Consider the following 13,697-nt stretch of genomic DNA (forward strand, 5'->3'; position numbering starts at 1 on the left):
TCATATTATATATGTGGTAAATCAAATATTGAATAATTATTAATTAGCAATAATAACTGTATATCCAAGTTTTTCATACTATTTTATTTATAACTTCATGTTCCTGTTTTGGTACGTTCCATTGACTATTCCATTAAACGTTTGTCATAAACGCAGAAAATAAAGCCTTATTTTTACCGTGTGAGCAAAACATATGTGTATCTTATCTGTCGCCTTCCATACAAAATAAGACATGTCGGTGAGATGACCCTGTGCTGTGCTTCTATTTATTACGAGCGTATCACGACCGATCGTATCTCACTCGAGGGTGCGTCACTCGACCAAGTTCAAGCGAGCGATTTAACTCCAATGCAGCACTCTGTAGGTAGGCGTTCCTATGGCAACTGGTCATTTGATGGAATAGCCCCATATGCTCAATGCTTTTTCTTAACGTGGAATCCTCTATAGCTACATTAATCACTATCACACACCAATTGTCATGCACTATTTCGTATTTTTAAAGACAAAATTCTAACTCACCAATCCGATGAAGATACAGAAGAGCTGGATGACGTCCGTGTAGGCGACGCTATACAACCCGCCGAACAGAGTGTAGAACACGGCTATGCAGGAGCTGAGTATGACACTGGTGCGATGATCCATGTCAACGATGACACTCAGCGTGGCGCCTGCGAGATGCAAACCAGTGTCTTTCAGAGGCACTCCAAAACGTCAGTTCGCGTTAATAAGCATGAATGCTAGCTCCAAGCGAAGTCAGTACTAGGTTCCAATTAATTACGTTCCCAGCTTCCCAGTTTCTGACGTAACTGAAGTTATCTGTAATTTTCTCCCCTAAATTACCGAAGTTCGATCTCTGGCAGATTTTTTTATTTTCGTGAAGAAAAACGCAATTGTGGAGTATCTATGAGTCACTTTCTTACAATCACAACTCTGAATGAATTAAACAGTTCCAAGAGATTGTTAAACAAAATAACTTTCATTTATACCGGGTGTCTGAAGACTCTTGGTTCAAAATAATACAGATTATAGAGGAGTCTAAACTGAGTATTTTAGACGATAAACTATTGGTCGACAATGCCTATTTCAGTCGTCACGAGATCTTACAGTTCCAAGAGATTGTTAAATAAAATAACTGTCATTTATACCGGGTGTCTGAGAAATCTTGGGTCAAAATAATAAAGATTATAGAGGAGTCTAAACTAAGTATTTTAGGCGATAAACTATTGGTCGGAAATGCCAATTTCAGACGTCACGAGATCTTACAGTTCCAAGAGATTGTTAAATAAAATAACTGTAATTTATACCGGGTGTCTGAAACACCTTGGGTCAAAATAATACAGATTATAGAAGAGTCTAAACTGAGTATTTTTAAACCAGACATTATTGATCGGAAATGCCTATTTCAGTCGTCACGAGATGTTACAGTTCTAAGGGATTGTTAAATAAAATAACTGTCATTTATACCGGGTGTCTGAAACACCTAGGGTCAAAATAAAATAGATTATAGAGGAGTCTAAACTGAGTATTTTAGACGAGAAACTATTTTTCGGAAATGCCTGTTTCAGTCGTCACGAGATCTTACAGTTCCAAGAGATTGTTAAATAAAATAACTGCCATTTATACCGGGTGTCTGAGAAATCTTGGGTCAAAATAATAAAGATTATAAGAGGAGTCTAAACTGAGTATTTTTAGACCAGAAGTTATTGATCGGAAAAGCCTATTTCAGGCGTCACGAGATCTTACAGTTCCAAGAGATTGTTAAATAAAATAACTGTCATTTATACCGGGTGCCTGAGAAATCTTGGGCCAAATAATAAAGATTATAGAGGAGTCTAAACTGAGTATTTTTAGATCAGAAACTATTGGTAAGAAATTCCTACTTCAGGCGTCACGAGATATTGAATTATAAATACTTTTGAGAAACTTTTTTGTAAGCTTGTATGTACTACGAAAACGTTAGTTCCGTACCCAGAGCTGCCAGGATGCCGGCCGCCCAAAACACCTCCCCGCAGAGAGCTGGCAGGAAGAGCAGGCCACCCATGCGCTCTCCGAACGAGTCCTGCAGGGGGTCCAGCATGGTGATGTAGCCTTGTTGTCTCATCTTGTTGGCAAAGAAGATCCCGCCTATACCACACAAACAACACAACATTTAGGAGATTGTTTGTCATTTGTCATTTGTTAATTGGAATGTTGTGCTTGTAGATACGCCTTGAAATTTTCGGATTTTAAGAAAGTTTGTGCTATTTGTAGACTAAAGAAGATGGAGTGTTAAATGGAAAAGAAAGAGCACTTCCATCAGGCATTCCGGGAAAACTGGGAATTTCAATGGAAAAGTATTTTTCAGACATATTTGTTTGTTATTAGTGTATGACAGTGATCTCAAAACAAGCACATTTTTCTGACCTTGACGTCGTGCGCGGGCAGCAAGCGCTAAGTATGGAAAGAGGAAGGGTTGTGTATATGAATAAGCAACCTGTTGGATTAAGGAAACAGTGGTGCACAAACTTCAAACGGAACCTGAAATTTTATGTCGTTATTTTTATATAGCTTCTTTCTGTTTAATATTGTCTATATTGTCTGTAAAACAAAAGCACTAACACTGATTTCTCAATATTTCACTTGTGTTTTAAATCTTAATAACATAATAGAGAGTTAAGAAGGAATATTCACTTACATTCCATAGTAGTATAATATTATACTGTATTAAGTGGATGAAACACATCATTCATAAAGAAAGTGATATTCCAAAGAAAGAGATTCAGTATGACATGATAAGTTGGAATTGATATGATGGTATCTTTAACCTTACCAAAGTAATCAATAAACTAATCAAAACAATATTACAGTACAAAGCAAAGTTACCTAGGTACTGTATCTGTTTTAAGTGTAAATAATATTACATAACAAAACTCTTATCGCATTATGCTTTTAAGGTGATATTTGTGAGCAACTTCCTATCATCAGAATATTAAATTATTTTCTCGAAATCTGCTGAAGCTATAGAGCTGACATTTTTACAACACATGGGCACGTATCTTTTGCTTATGATGTAACAGTAGTTGCTTTGTTAATCCATTTCCTTACAAACAATTTCCATGCGAATATTTTCAAAATTTTCAATACACTATCTTCAGTAATACGTATTTACGGTATATCAGATTTACCAAAACATTCTGTAAGGTTACTAAATAAATAGGCCTATACCTGAAAATTTCACTTTTCTGTACGAAAAGTTGAGAAAATATTTCTTTTGAATAAAAAAATCAAATTTGTGAAAAATAAGCATTAAAGTTAAAACTTACATTCTTATAATGCACTTATATTTCTCAGGCAAATGTAAAAATTAACATGGATACAGTTTTAATAAGTTCTCTTCCCTTATCTACTGAATCAGTGCTGGCCATCCCTGAACATAGCTCGACCAAGCGGCATATACTACCTCTTTCGTCTCTCTTTTTCCTTTCCGCTGTAAAGCGCTCAGGCTCTCCTGGGCTCTAAAGCGCGCGCTTGCTCCTGTGGGCATCAATTGACATGCCTGGTGTATGACATAGATAAGGCTCTAAATGTAAATATTCTAATGTTTTATTTTCAAAATACAGGGTGATTCACGAAGATTTACCGTCCTTTACAGAGCTTATTTCCGAAGAATTCTGAGCAAAAAACGTCATATAAACATGGATCCTATTTCCAATATTTACAGAGTTACGTTTCGTTATTGGAATTCTTTGCTGTGAACGCGTGATCTTGGTCAACGTGCAGTGATAGAAGCTTGAGGGAAGGTGTTACATGAACAAATTTGCGTATATTGCAGATGAATCTTATACACATATAATGAACTGTTTATATAGAAAATTACAATGAAATTAACGACTGTAACTACTATTTCCATCAAGATCGAATGTAGTTAGTTTAAACAAGTTATAGACTAACTTTGATTGCACTTAAGTTCTTCTGTTTAACAAGTACGTATAATAAAAAGTACAAGATATGTTAAATGTTTGGGCCTCAATTCTGAAATGCTGCGCTGGCTTACATACGCAAACAATCCATTCCAGCATTACAAAATCCTGAATTAATTACATTTGATGACAAACGAGAACACCAATCAAAACGAGATTAAGTATTCAGTACTGCTCGAATATGCTTTGATTAGAGAAGTTTAGAGGCGTGCGGATCCATGTATGACGTGATCGTCGTCTGTGGTTAGCATTTGGAATTAAAGTGGCATATGAAATAACAGCGTCTGAGGCTCAAGTCCCAGATCGTTGGTTTTGCATTGTGGGTTCGAACCCCGGCTAGGTCGTAATGGAATTTGTGATTGAAAAAGAAAACTTTACAGAATATTTTTCTCGGGATACTCCCGTTTTCCTCTGTCATTCCACTAACACACTCCATCTTCCAGTCATTTCATCTATCATCTTCATTAATTTAAAATAGGCTGCGGTACAGTTTTGGGATATAAGAGTCAGGACTTAGGTGCGATGGCCTATCTGTCAGTGTCGGATTCATGAATTCAGACATGGATAATCATCGCATATTATATCGGGCTTTCATTTCAAAACTTTCCCAGCGTAAATAACTATTAATTCCAATTTAACAAAAAAAAACGTCAATTTAGATATTGAGGGGGGGGGGAGTTAACAACCACTGTCAATTGTATTTTTTACGTTTCACTCCCTCACCGCACCCTCGCTTTGAAATTTCAAGTGACATCCTATATTATGAATAATACTTAAATTTGAAAGAGTATTCAATTTTTCATTTGTTCTCACATCTTTTGTTTTCTGTCGTCGCTTGGCAACCTAGATTGTTATTACAAGTTGTTGTAGGATGAAAAAAAAAATATTTTGGGTAATTTCCTAAATGTAGAGTGAATCGGGGGCAGATGACTATCGGGGGAAGATGCTTATTTCTTTGTAGTTTCACATTCTTCCAAGAGAGAACGCCACGCGCATGTCTTCATGATCACTGAGACAGTTGAATGTCTGTAGAGTGAAAGCTAACTCTTTTTGCCACGTGTTCTTGTTGTGAGAAGAAGAAAGGCAAGAAAACTGCTCTTTTTCTGTTATAAAATAATTGCAAGGTATGTTAAAATTTTAATACATCCTTGAATTCGTAATAACTGTCAAACCTTTGTAATCGATATTGTAGTAAAGATTCTAAAGTTTGTATTGTTAACAACGACCTTGTTCCGCCATCTTAGGTTGCGTCACAGCACTAGGAATCTTAGCCCGATACTTGGGGAAGATAATCACTTTTTTCGGGGTAAGATGGCAACTTGTTGCAAGAGTTTTATTTTTTGTTTTATTGCAGGGAATGTGTAAACGTTACGTAAGATCCTCTGATAGAAGTCAGTAGTTTGAGGACAGTCTTCAACTTGCGATGAAACATCTTATAACAGAGGGTATGAACTGTTTTAGAGCATCGCAAGCATACGGGATTCCTTGCCGTACCCTTAAACGCCGCCTAAAAAGAATAACAAAAAAAAATGTACTGGATTGAATTCATTGTGTGCTAGAAGTGATTTCATGAGTCTTGCACACGGCAATAAAATAGTGCACATCCTTAAAACTTTGACATAAACAGTAGAATATGATGAAATGGCGTCGTTTGACGAAAAGTCGTTAGTTTTATACCAAGAACATCCCTCTTCCTCTACGGCCAACATGGAAAGTCGTATAAAGATAACGAGCTGGAAATCGACTCACATTTCCTAGAACAAGCTATGGAATTCGCCTTGCTGAATCCTACTCTGGTTCAACGGATGAACTCATATCCCCTGCGCTTCTATTACCTGCTTTTCTGCTGCAAAACATATTCTAGCAAGTTAGCTACGGTGGGGCTATTTACAATCACAAACTGCACACTTACATGTCGTCCGTCTTTATAGAGTTGATGCAAATGTCAATTATAAATGTAGGAAGGAAGCATTTGTTACGTTACCAAGGTTACGAAATATATTTACGGTCATGTTTATATTCCCAACTAGTGGCTTGAGCAGCAAATGCTGCAAACTAAGTCCATAAGAAGTTCAAATAAAAATTGTTCAGATTTATTCAATGAAGAATACCAGACATTTTAAAAGTTATTTGCCTCCATAATAGTGAAACATGCTCCCTCTGAATGTTTTTTATGCCAAACACTTTCTCTTGTCCATGTTGAATGTTTCGTACACAACTTTTAACACTTGAATATAAATAATTGATTAAATGGCGATCTTACTCGTGTTAATTATGTAAGCATGTGTCACACAACACAAACATGCTGCATTCAGGACAATGGTACACAGATTACTCAAAATACCAATGAGCCAACAATTCTATAATGAAGAAGTGAACACAATAAAATACATAGCACAAGAAAATGGTTACAACCCAAACATAATAGATAACATAATAAAACTCAACAAACACAAAAACACACAAAACACAACACAAATACAAGAACACAAGAAATACATCACACTAACATACGAAAACAAAAACACACACATCCTCAATCAGAAAACAGAAATACAATATAGCATAGAGAACAGAAAACACACTACAAAGACATCTCAACACACAAACAACACAAACAAATAAATACAACTACACAGGCGTATACAAACTCACATGCAATAGTTGCGACAGTTCCTACATTGGACAGACAGGCAGATCATTCCAAACTCGATACAAAGAATACATTAAAGCAATAACCAGAGGACACAATACATCTACATATACCGAACACATAACTAATGCTAACCACACATACTATAACATAAATACAGGCATGGAAATCCTACACATACAACCCAAAAAACAAAAACTCAACACACTAGAACAATATGAAATACACATACACACTAAAACACACCCCAGTCAAATTCTCAACACACAGATCAATTTCAGAACATGCACACTATTTGATACAACTCTTCATCACACGAACGCACCCTCACAACAGGCAGCGAAGTTGAGATAGCGCCGAGATCTAGTAGGCTCTGAGGATGGTGTCGAATAGCACCGAAACAGCTGTAAGCTGCACATGCTTACATAATTAACACGAGTAAGATCGCCATTTTTTAATCAATTATTTACTTTCTCTTGAACCTATTCAGCTTCAGTTCTTGAGTTTCAATGCGAAAACGCAAGTAACAATGTTAGGACGATCAGTGAGTTTTTCATGTGGAAGTAATGTAGTAGCTATTTCAGGTCATTGCGGATTGTAGGTGAGAGTTAAGAAAATTTCAAGTTCGATTAAACCTGAGAATCAATGCTGGAGTATGTGGACATACCAGCAAAGACTACAGATGTGGTTCAAGTATGATGGCACACCAGCACATTTTTCCGCAATGGGCGTGAACACCTGACGCTGATATTTCAGGACCGCTGGATTGATTGGTGAGGCCCCACACCTTGGCCTGCTCGTTCCCCAAACCGAAATCCCCTAGACTTGTGGTTATCGAGAACAACCAGGTCAATTTCAAAGAGTGCGTGATTCCTTACGCCAAAGGGCAGAGGAATGCATTGCCATGAATGGACGTCACATTGAGCACTTCCTATGAACAAGTGTTCAGATCTCAGAAAGTATGTTTTGTAGGACCCATGTTTATTAGACATTATTTTCTTGTTTTGATGCATACTAGCACCTCTTAAAATATTGGCTACTTCTTTAACACCCTGTATATTAGAAAAGACAGAGAGATACGGGAGAATTATCGTGAAGGGGAACCCACCCCGAGACTTACAGTAAATTAGGTTATACTTCAAATTATACTACATTAAATTTTATCTTTCCGCACAATTATTTATAATATTGCACAAACATTTCGCAATTTGCGCAAATATAATTTTTAATTCGTTCATTTTTGCGACAATTATTCTCTAGCTTAAACCCTGGTCTCTACACATTACAATCAATGACTATAAACCAGTGATCACCAAAAGCTGTGTCGCGACACTTGCCCCTGCTCCACTCAAGCGTACCCATGGCATCATACCCCCACCCTCTGTTTACAGCCTTCACTTCTATGTAAGTAAAGACTTTATCAGCAGCGGACGTACACATGTAATGTGACAAGTGTGTAGGATAATATGTTTCGTGTCTTTTCCAAAACAGAAATCTATACTAATAATAAATCTGTAGCCGAAATTTTTCTGGTAATTTTCGATTTTCCAAAAATAATTGGTCCTAACATATATAATTAACCACCCAGAAACCGAAAATCGCTTTTTTGAAATTTTTGTTTGTATGTATGTATGTCTGTCTGTCTGTCTGTCTGTCTGTCTGTATGTTTGTTACCTTTTCACGCGATAATGGCTGAACCGATTTCGATGAAAATTGGAATATAAATTAAGTTCTTTGTAACTTAAATTATAGGCTATATGGCATTCAAAATACGTTATTTAAAAGGGGGTTATAAGGGAGCCTGAATTAAATAAATCGAAATAACTCGCTTATTATTGATTTTTGTGAAATATGTTACATAACAAACGTTTCTTTAAAAATGATTTCTGATATGTTTTATTCTCTGAAAAATTTTGATAGGACTGATATTTAATGAGATAAATGAGTTTTAAAATTAAAATAACTGCCATCCAAGGCGGTGTATTGAAATAAAAAACAAATGACTTCGTCTATAAGGGGCCTTGGACACAACAATCGAAAGCTATGAAACATAGCCTACAGACAATGTTTCTGTGTTTGTATGAAGTAATACATACTAGGTTCAAAAAGTTCCCGGAATTTGCTAGCATCATAGAAACAACGTACCTTAAACACTATTCTACAGCATTCCCTTCAAAATAGTTGCCTTCCGCAACAACACACTTTTGCCAACGCGTGTAGAGTTCCTGGAAGCAGGCCTGGAAGCCATTTTGTGAAACCCGTCTTAGTGCTCTCGTCGCGTTTGCGATAACCTCTTCAGCATTGAATCTCCGTCCTTTCAGATGACTTTTCAGACGGGGAAACAGAAAGTAATCAGGTGGTGAGAGATCAGGAGAGTATGGTGGGTGATCCAAAGCAGTTATGTTGTGCCTGGCAAGAAAATTCTTTACAATAATTGCGCGATGAGCAGGTGCATTGTCATGCATATGGAACCAGTTGTTTTCTACCCACTTTTCTGGACGTTTCCTTCTCACTGCGTCCCAGAGGCGACGGAGGGTTTCTACGTACAATTCTTTCGTTACAGTACGACCTTCTGGAATGAACTCATGGTGCATGAGACCCTGAGAGTCGAAGAAAACTTCCAACATAACTTTGCTTTAAGTGTGCTTAAATGCGACAGGCTCATGTCAGTAGATTTACTGGCATGTGAAAGAACTCCTGCGGGACAAAATTCCGGCACATCCGGCGATGCTGATATAACCTCTGCAGTTGCGAGCGTCGTTAAATAAAACATAACATTTAAAATAACTTTGCCTTTAGAAGTGTCCCTAGGAAATTTTTGCTTCCGAGGAGATGTTTTCGATTTCCACTCAGATGACTGTCGTTTAGGGACTGGGTCGTACAAGTAGCGCCAGTTTCATTTTGTTTAAGAAATCACCATCTTCATCAGCCATACTGATCATGTCCCCAGCAAAACACAGAACTTGATGTTTGTACTTTGCTCTGTGGACATAATTACAAAATGCGACGAACAAACAAAACACTATGATAAACAATTGCCTACAACTCAAAACCAATAATTGCCATTATCAGCAAACTTTAAGGAAATGACATCATGAATGTTACCAACAAAACAAATGTATAATATCCCTTGTTATATATTAATACGAAAAATGGTAGTAAAATTCCGGGAACTTTTTGAACCTAGTAGTATATCGGAAGCTAAATTAACCGATTTGTATAATTAATTATTATTTCATCATTGGAAAGTGTAGTTTCTCTGGATGGACATAATGCTATAATGTTATTACAGTAACTTGTGAGTGAATTGAGGACAGGTAAGATTAAAATAGCTTCTTATGCACAGAAAACTTGATAGGTTATTCTGTATATTCATTTCCTGTATTTCTTATAATAATGTTTATGAAGATATTCATTTTTATCTCAGAGAATTAACGAACAACGAGAGTGTATTGATTTAGTATGCAGTAATAGTACGTTAGCTTAGCAATCCATTATTTTATAATTCAAATTTTAACTATGCTCAATTGAATCGTGTTAAAATACATAAAATACATATGCAATAAATGCAATGCAAAAAAATTTGGTAATGAGCCAAGCAGATTATGTTGCGCTGTTGTAAAAGTTGTTCCTCCTGAGATTCAAGAGCTCCCACAACAAATTAAAAACTTTCTAATTCGAGTACATCCGTCATCAACACATTTTTACATAATATAATACAATATAATATAAACATAATAATAAATTTGTAGCCAAAATTTTTCTGTTAATTTTCGCTTTTCCAAAAATAATTGGTAATAACAATTAAGAAACATGTTAAAGGAATTGTCATTGCACCAAATGAGTGTCTCTGGATCAAAATGATCGCATTTTAATATTTTAAATACAATTTAAATTAAGTAACATATTAAACGATTTATCCTTCTATCAAACACGAATGTTCCCTGGATCAAATGTCCTATTTTAATTATGTAATTACTTTATATTTATTTCTAACGGGTGCAGCGGAGCGCACGGGTACGGCTAGTAGATAATATGTAAAAACTTAATTTTAAGGAGCATGGGAGGAACAGTATTCCTTTTGTCCAGATAGCAAAAATATGAGATACTTAATTTGTTGTAAAACTTTAAATGAAGTATAAAAGAACAATGTACGTTGTCATTATTCTTCTTGTTATGAAGACTACCACGCCCTTATCTGTAAATTTAATATTTCATTAATAAACAAACAATAAAAAGTATCGGGTTTTTCAAATATCTGCTGATGTAAAGCACACGTTCTTTTTTATGGTAAATAAGAAAATATATTTTATTTTATTAATAATACAAAAATAATGAATAGGAGGATAAAAGTTAACACGGAAAAAGTGTGTGTAGTTAATAAGTAGAAGAATATTATATTGCTTTTGTCCGTCTCTGCACTGTCATTAACTACATTATCTGAGGAAATACCCACTTCACCCTTCTTCCTGCGATAGTGGTGTGCGGGTTGCATTTCTATTACGTCACAATTTCGTGGTGTTTAACAACCACTGCTATAAACATTTTAAGTGTTCCAAATGAAAATTTTCTCTTTCTTTCTGATAAAATACATTTTCTTCTTTCCTAATGACGTGCTAGATACTAAATTCTTCTATTGTAGCACTCATTTCCAACCGCCTAGTTTTGTTTTCATATGTTCACTGAACAGCAGATCGGAACTAGTAGTGTTGGGTGCCGTCAAGCTACACTCCATACATACCTACAATGCTGCAGTTTGCTTGGAGGCTTTCGGTAACCAAACGCAGGACTCTAATAATGAGGCACAAACAGGCCGAATGTTTGGGCCAGCCCATAACAGAAAGAAGAAAAATGAAGAAAAATACTCACCTTAAAGTTGAAGCACGACATGAATTCAGTAAACTGGATATATTATGTATTTTGGGGTATTAGGGACTTTTTTATTTCTTTAATATTCGAAATACATTACTACAATGATAAGCCCGCAGTTCGTGTTTTCGACAAGTAAGCAATATACTCTAGGCATGGAAACATACCAGTCCTGCTACACATAGACTGGAAAAAGTAAATAAATTTGCACCTGTGCTCGTTTGGTACCCATGACGCGCTTCATAGCACCGAAGCACAGACCAGCTCACTGACTGCTTGTATTACTACTACGAGATAGCCCTATTGATTGGCCTCTACGCCGGGGACAGTCGGTATGTTCACTAGAGCCAGGACGGAGATGGATTAATACTGGGGATAATACAGGGACATCATTTTATTTTACTAACATTTTTAATATTAACTTGCCCGTACCTCTGGATCAACGCCGTTTGCTACCCCCTCCTACGACTGGAGTTCGATGATACTGGCGTAATATGCAAACAAATCACTTTACTAGGTATAGGAGGGAAGAAAAGTAGTTCATCCATTTACGTAAACTAGGAAATATTGCGCTTTTGAGTTTGATCATTTTCATTGGTTTTTGTTTAATCAAAATACAGCACAGTATTAACAATGTGTGTTTTTACTCACGAACTGAGTTATTCATGCGAACGTATTCATTATGCAGTGTATACTATACTGTCTACAGCACATTAGCGTACAATGTAGAGAATGAAGTTAAATTGAATAATAATCATAATATGGATATTTAAACACATTTTTTTAAAATGGTGGCCGTTCATTTCGATAGAGACTTCAGATCTTTTGTGCATATTATCGCACTGTAGACTACTTTACCTAATCCCAATTACCAGTTTCGTCTTTCGTACTAGTAACTCATGTTGAAATAGTTCTGTACCTACTCTATAAAAGAGTACCTTACGTGCTGTAAATTCAATCTTCACTTCTGCCCGATCCAAAAAGATAAAATTACTCAGACATGCTATCTACTGTCCGTCCAAGTGGTTACGATAGCTGATAAAATTCATATTCTGGGATTAATAAGTTAATTAAGTAGTAAAATATCGCTGCAATCGGAAAGTATTGGGAATAAATTTGAATAAGGAACAAAAAAAAATTCCTTCCCAGACAGGATTCGAACCACGAAAGTCTTAGTTACTGCTCTATCGTGCTCTGGAGTGAACAGGGCTCTGAAATCAGCTACAAGGGTCGATCCGTTTTTTTGCCACTACTGTACATATCAGCCAGAACCTCAATCAGTGGTAAATGGGTATTTAAGAGATTGTTAATTCAGTTTAAAAGGGGTTTTCCCTCAACCCTATACGAGCAAATGCTGGGTAACTTTCGGTGTTGGGCCCCGGACTCATTTCACCGGCATTATCACCTTCATCTCATGCAGACGCTAAATAACCTAAGCTGTTGATAAAGCGTCGTAAAATAACCTAATAAAATAAATCAGTTTAAAAAAGTGAATCTCATACAACGTTAATACAAATTCATTTTATTTCCTAGAAAATATTTATTTATAAAATACAGTAATAAATAAGTGAACGAGTGAATAAATAAATGAAGAAGTAAGTAAGTAAATAAATAAAAATGTAAGTAAAATGGTAAGTAAAAGTAGGTCAGTTAAAAAAGTAAATAAATAAATTTAAAAAAATAAATAAATATTATCTCCAAATTCTCCAGCAATATCCTTAATATTTGCGCCCTTTTCAAGCCGTTCGAATAATATTGACTTTGTCAGTAATACTCAGACGTGAACGTGTTTGTGACATGATGCCTTACCTATATGCGGGGCTTGGATTCTCGTCACAACAAACCACGTTGTGCTGTTTTCTTGCTTTCTTTAAACTGAAACGCATTCTACTAAAACGATGGAGCAATGTAAATACAGTATATTTTGTAAAATTAAACTATGTAATATAAAACTAGTGACATTTCCAGTGAAAAATAGGACATGTTGGCAACAGTGTGTTAAACTTACCGAACACAAGACTGAGAGCATAGCCGAAGGGTGCCTGACACCAGACCAGCCCAGACGTGTAGATGGCCTCAGCGGTGCCGTTGATGTAGCCGCCCCCTACCCATGTGGCTGAAACAATCAAAATTAATGTAGTTAGCTAAGAAAGTTCAACCAACTGTACGGTAATAATTGGAGAATGTACAAGATTCTAGGGAAATATTTTGACAGA

At 36.1% G+C, this 13,697-nt stretch overlaps 1 protein-coding gene across 2 annotated transcripts in view; it reads right to left on the minus strand.

Moving 5' to 3' along the window:
• The window catches only part of ChT (choline transporter), a 149,244-nt gene that overhangs the window by 54,830 nt on the left and 80,717 nt on the right, over nt 1-13,697 (minus strand). For both annotated transcript variants that reach the window (XM_069817116.1, XM_069817115.1), the window contains exons 4-6: nt 13,490-13,597; nt 1,969-2,124; nt 520-668 (exon numbers count right to left, since the gene is read on the minus strand). In XM_069817116.1, coding sequence (XP_069673217.1) covers nt 520-668; nt 1,969-2,124; nt 13,490-13,597 — 413 coding nt within the window. The remainder of the gene's footprint in view (nt 1-519; nt 669-1,968; nt 2,125-13,489; nt 13,598-13,697) is intronic.

Source organism: Periplaneta americana, chromosome 17 (genome assembly GCF_040183065.1).
Source record: "Periplaneta americana isolate PAMFEO1 chromosome 17, P.americana_PAMFEO1_priV1, whole genome shotgun sequence".
Classification (NCBI taxonomy): domain Eukaryota; kingdom Metazoa; phylum Arthropoda; class Insecta; order Blattodea; family Blattidae; genus Periplaneta; species Periplaneta americana.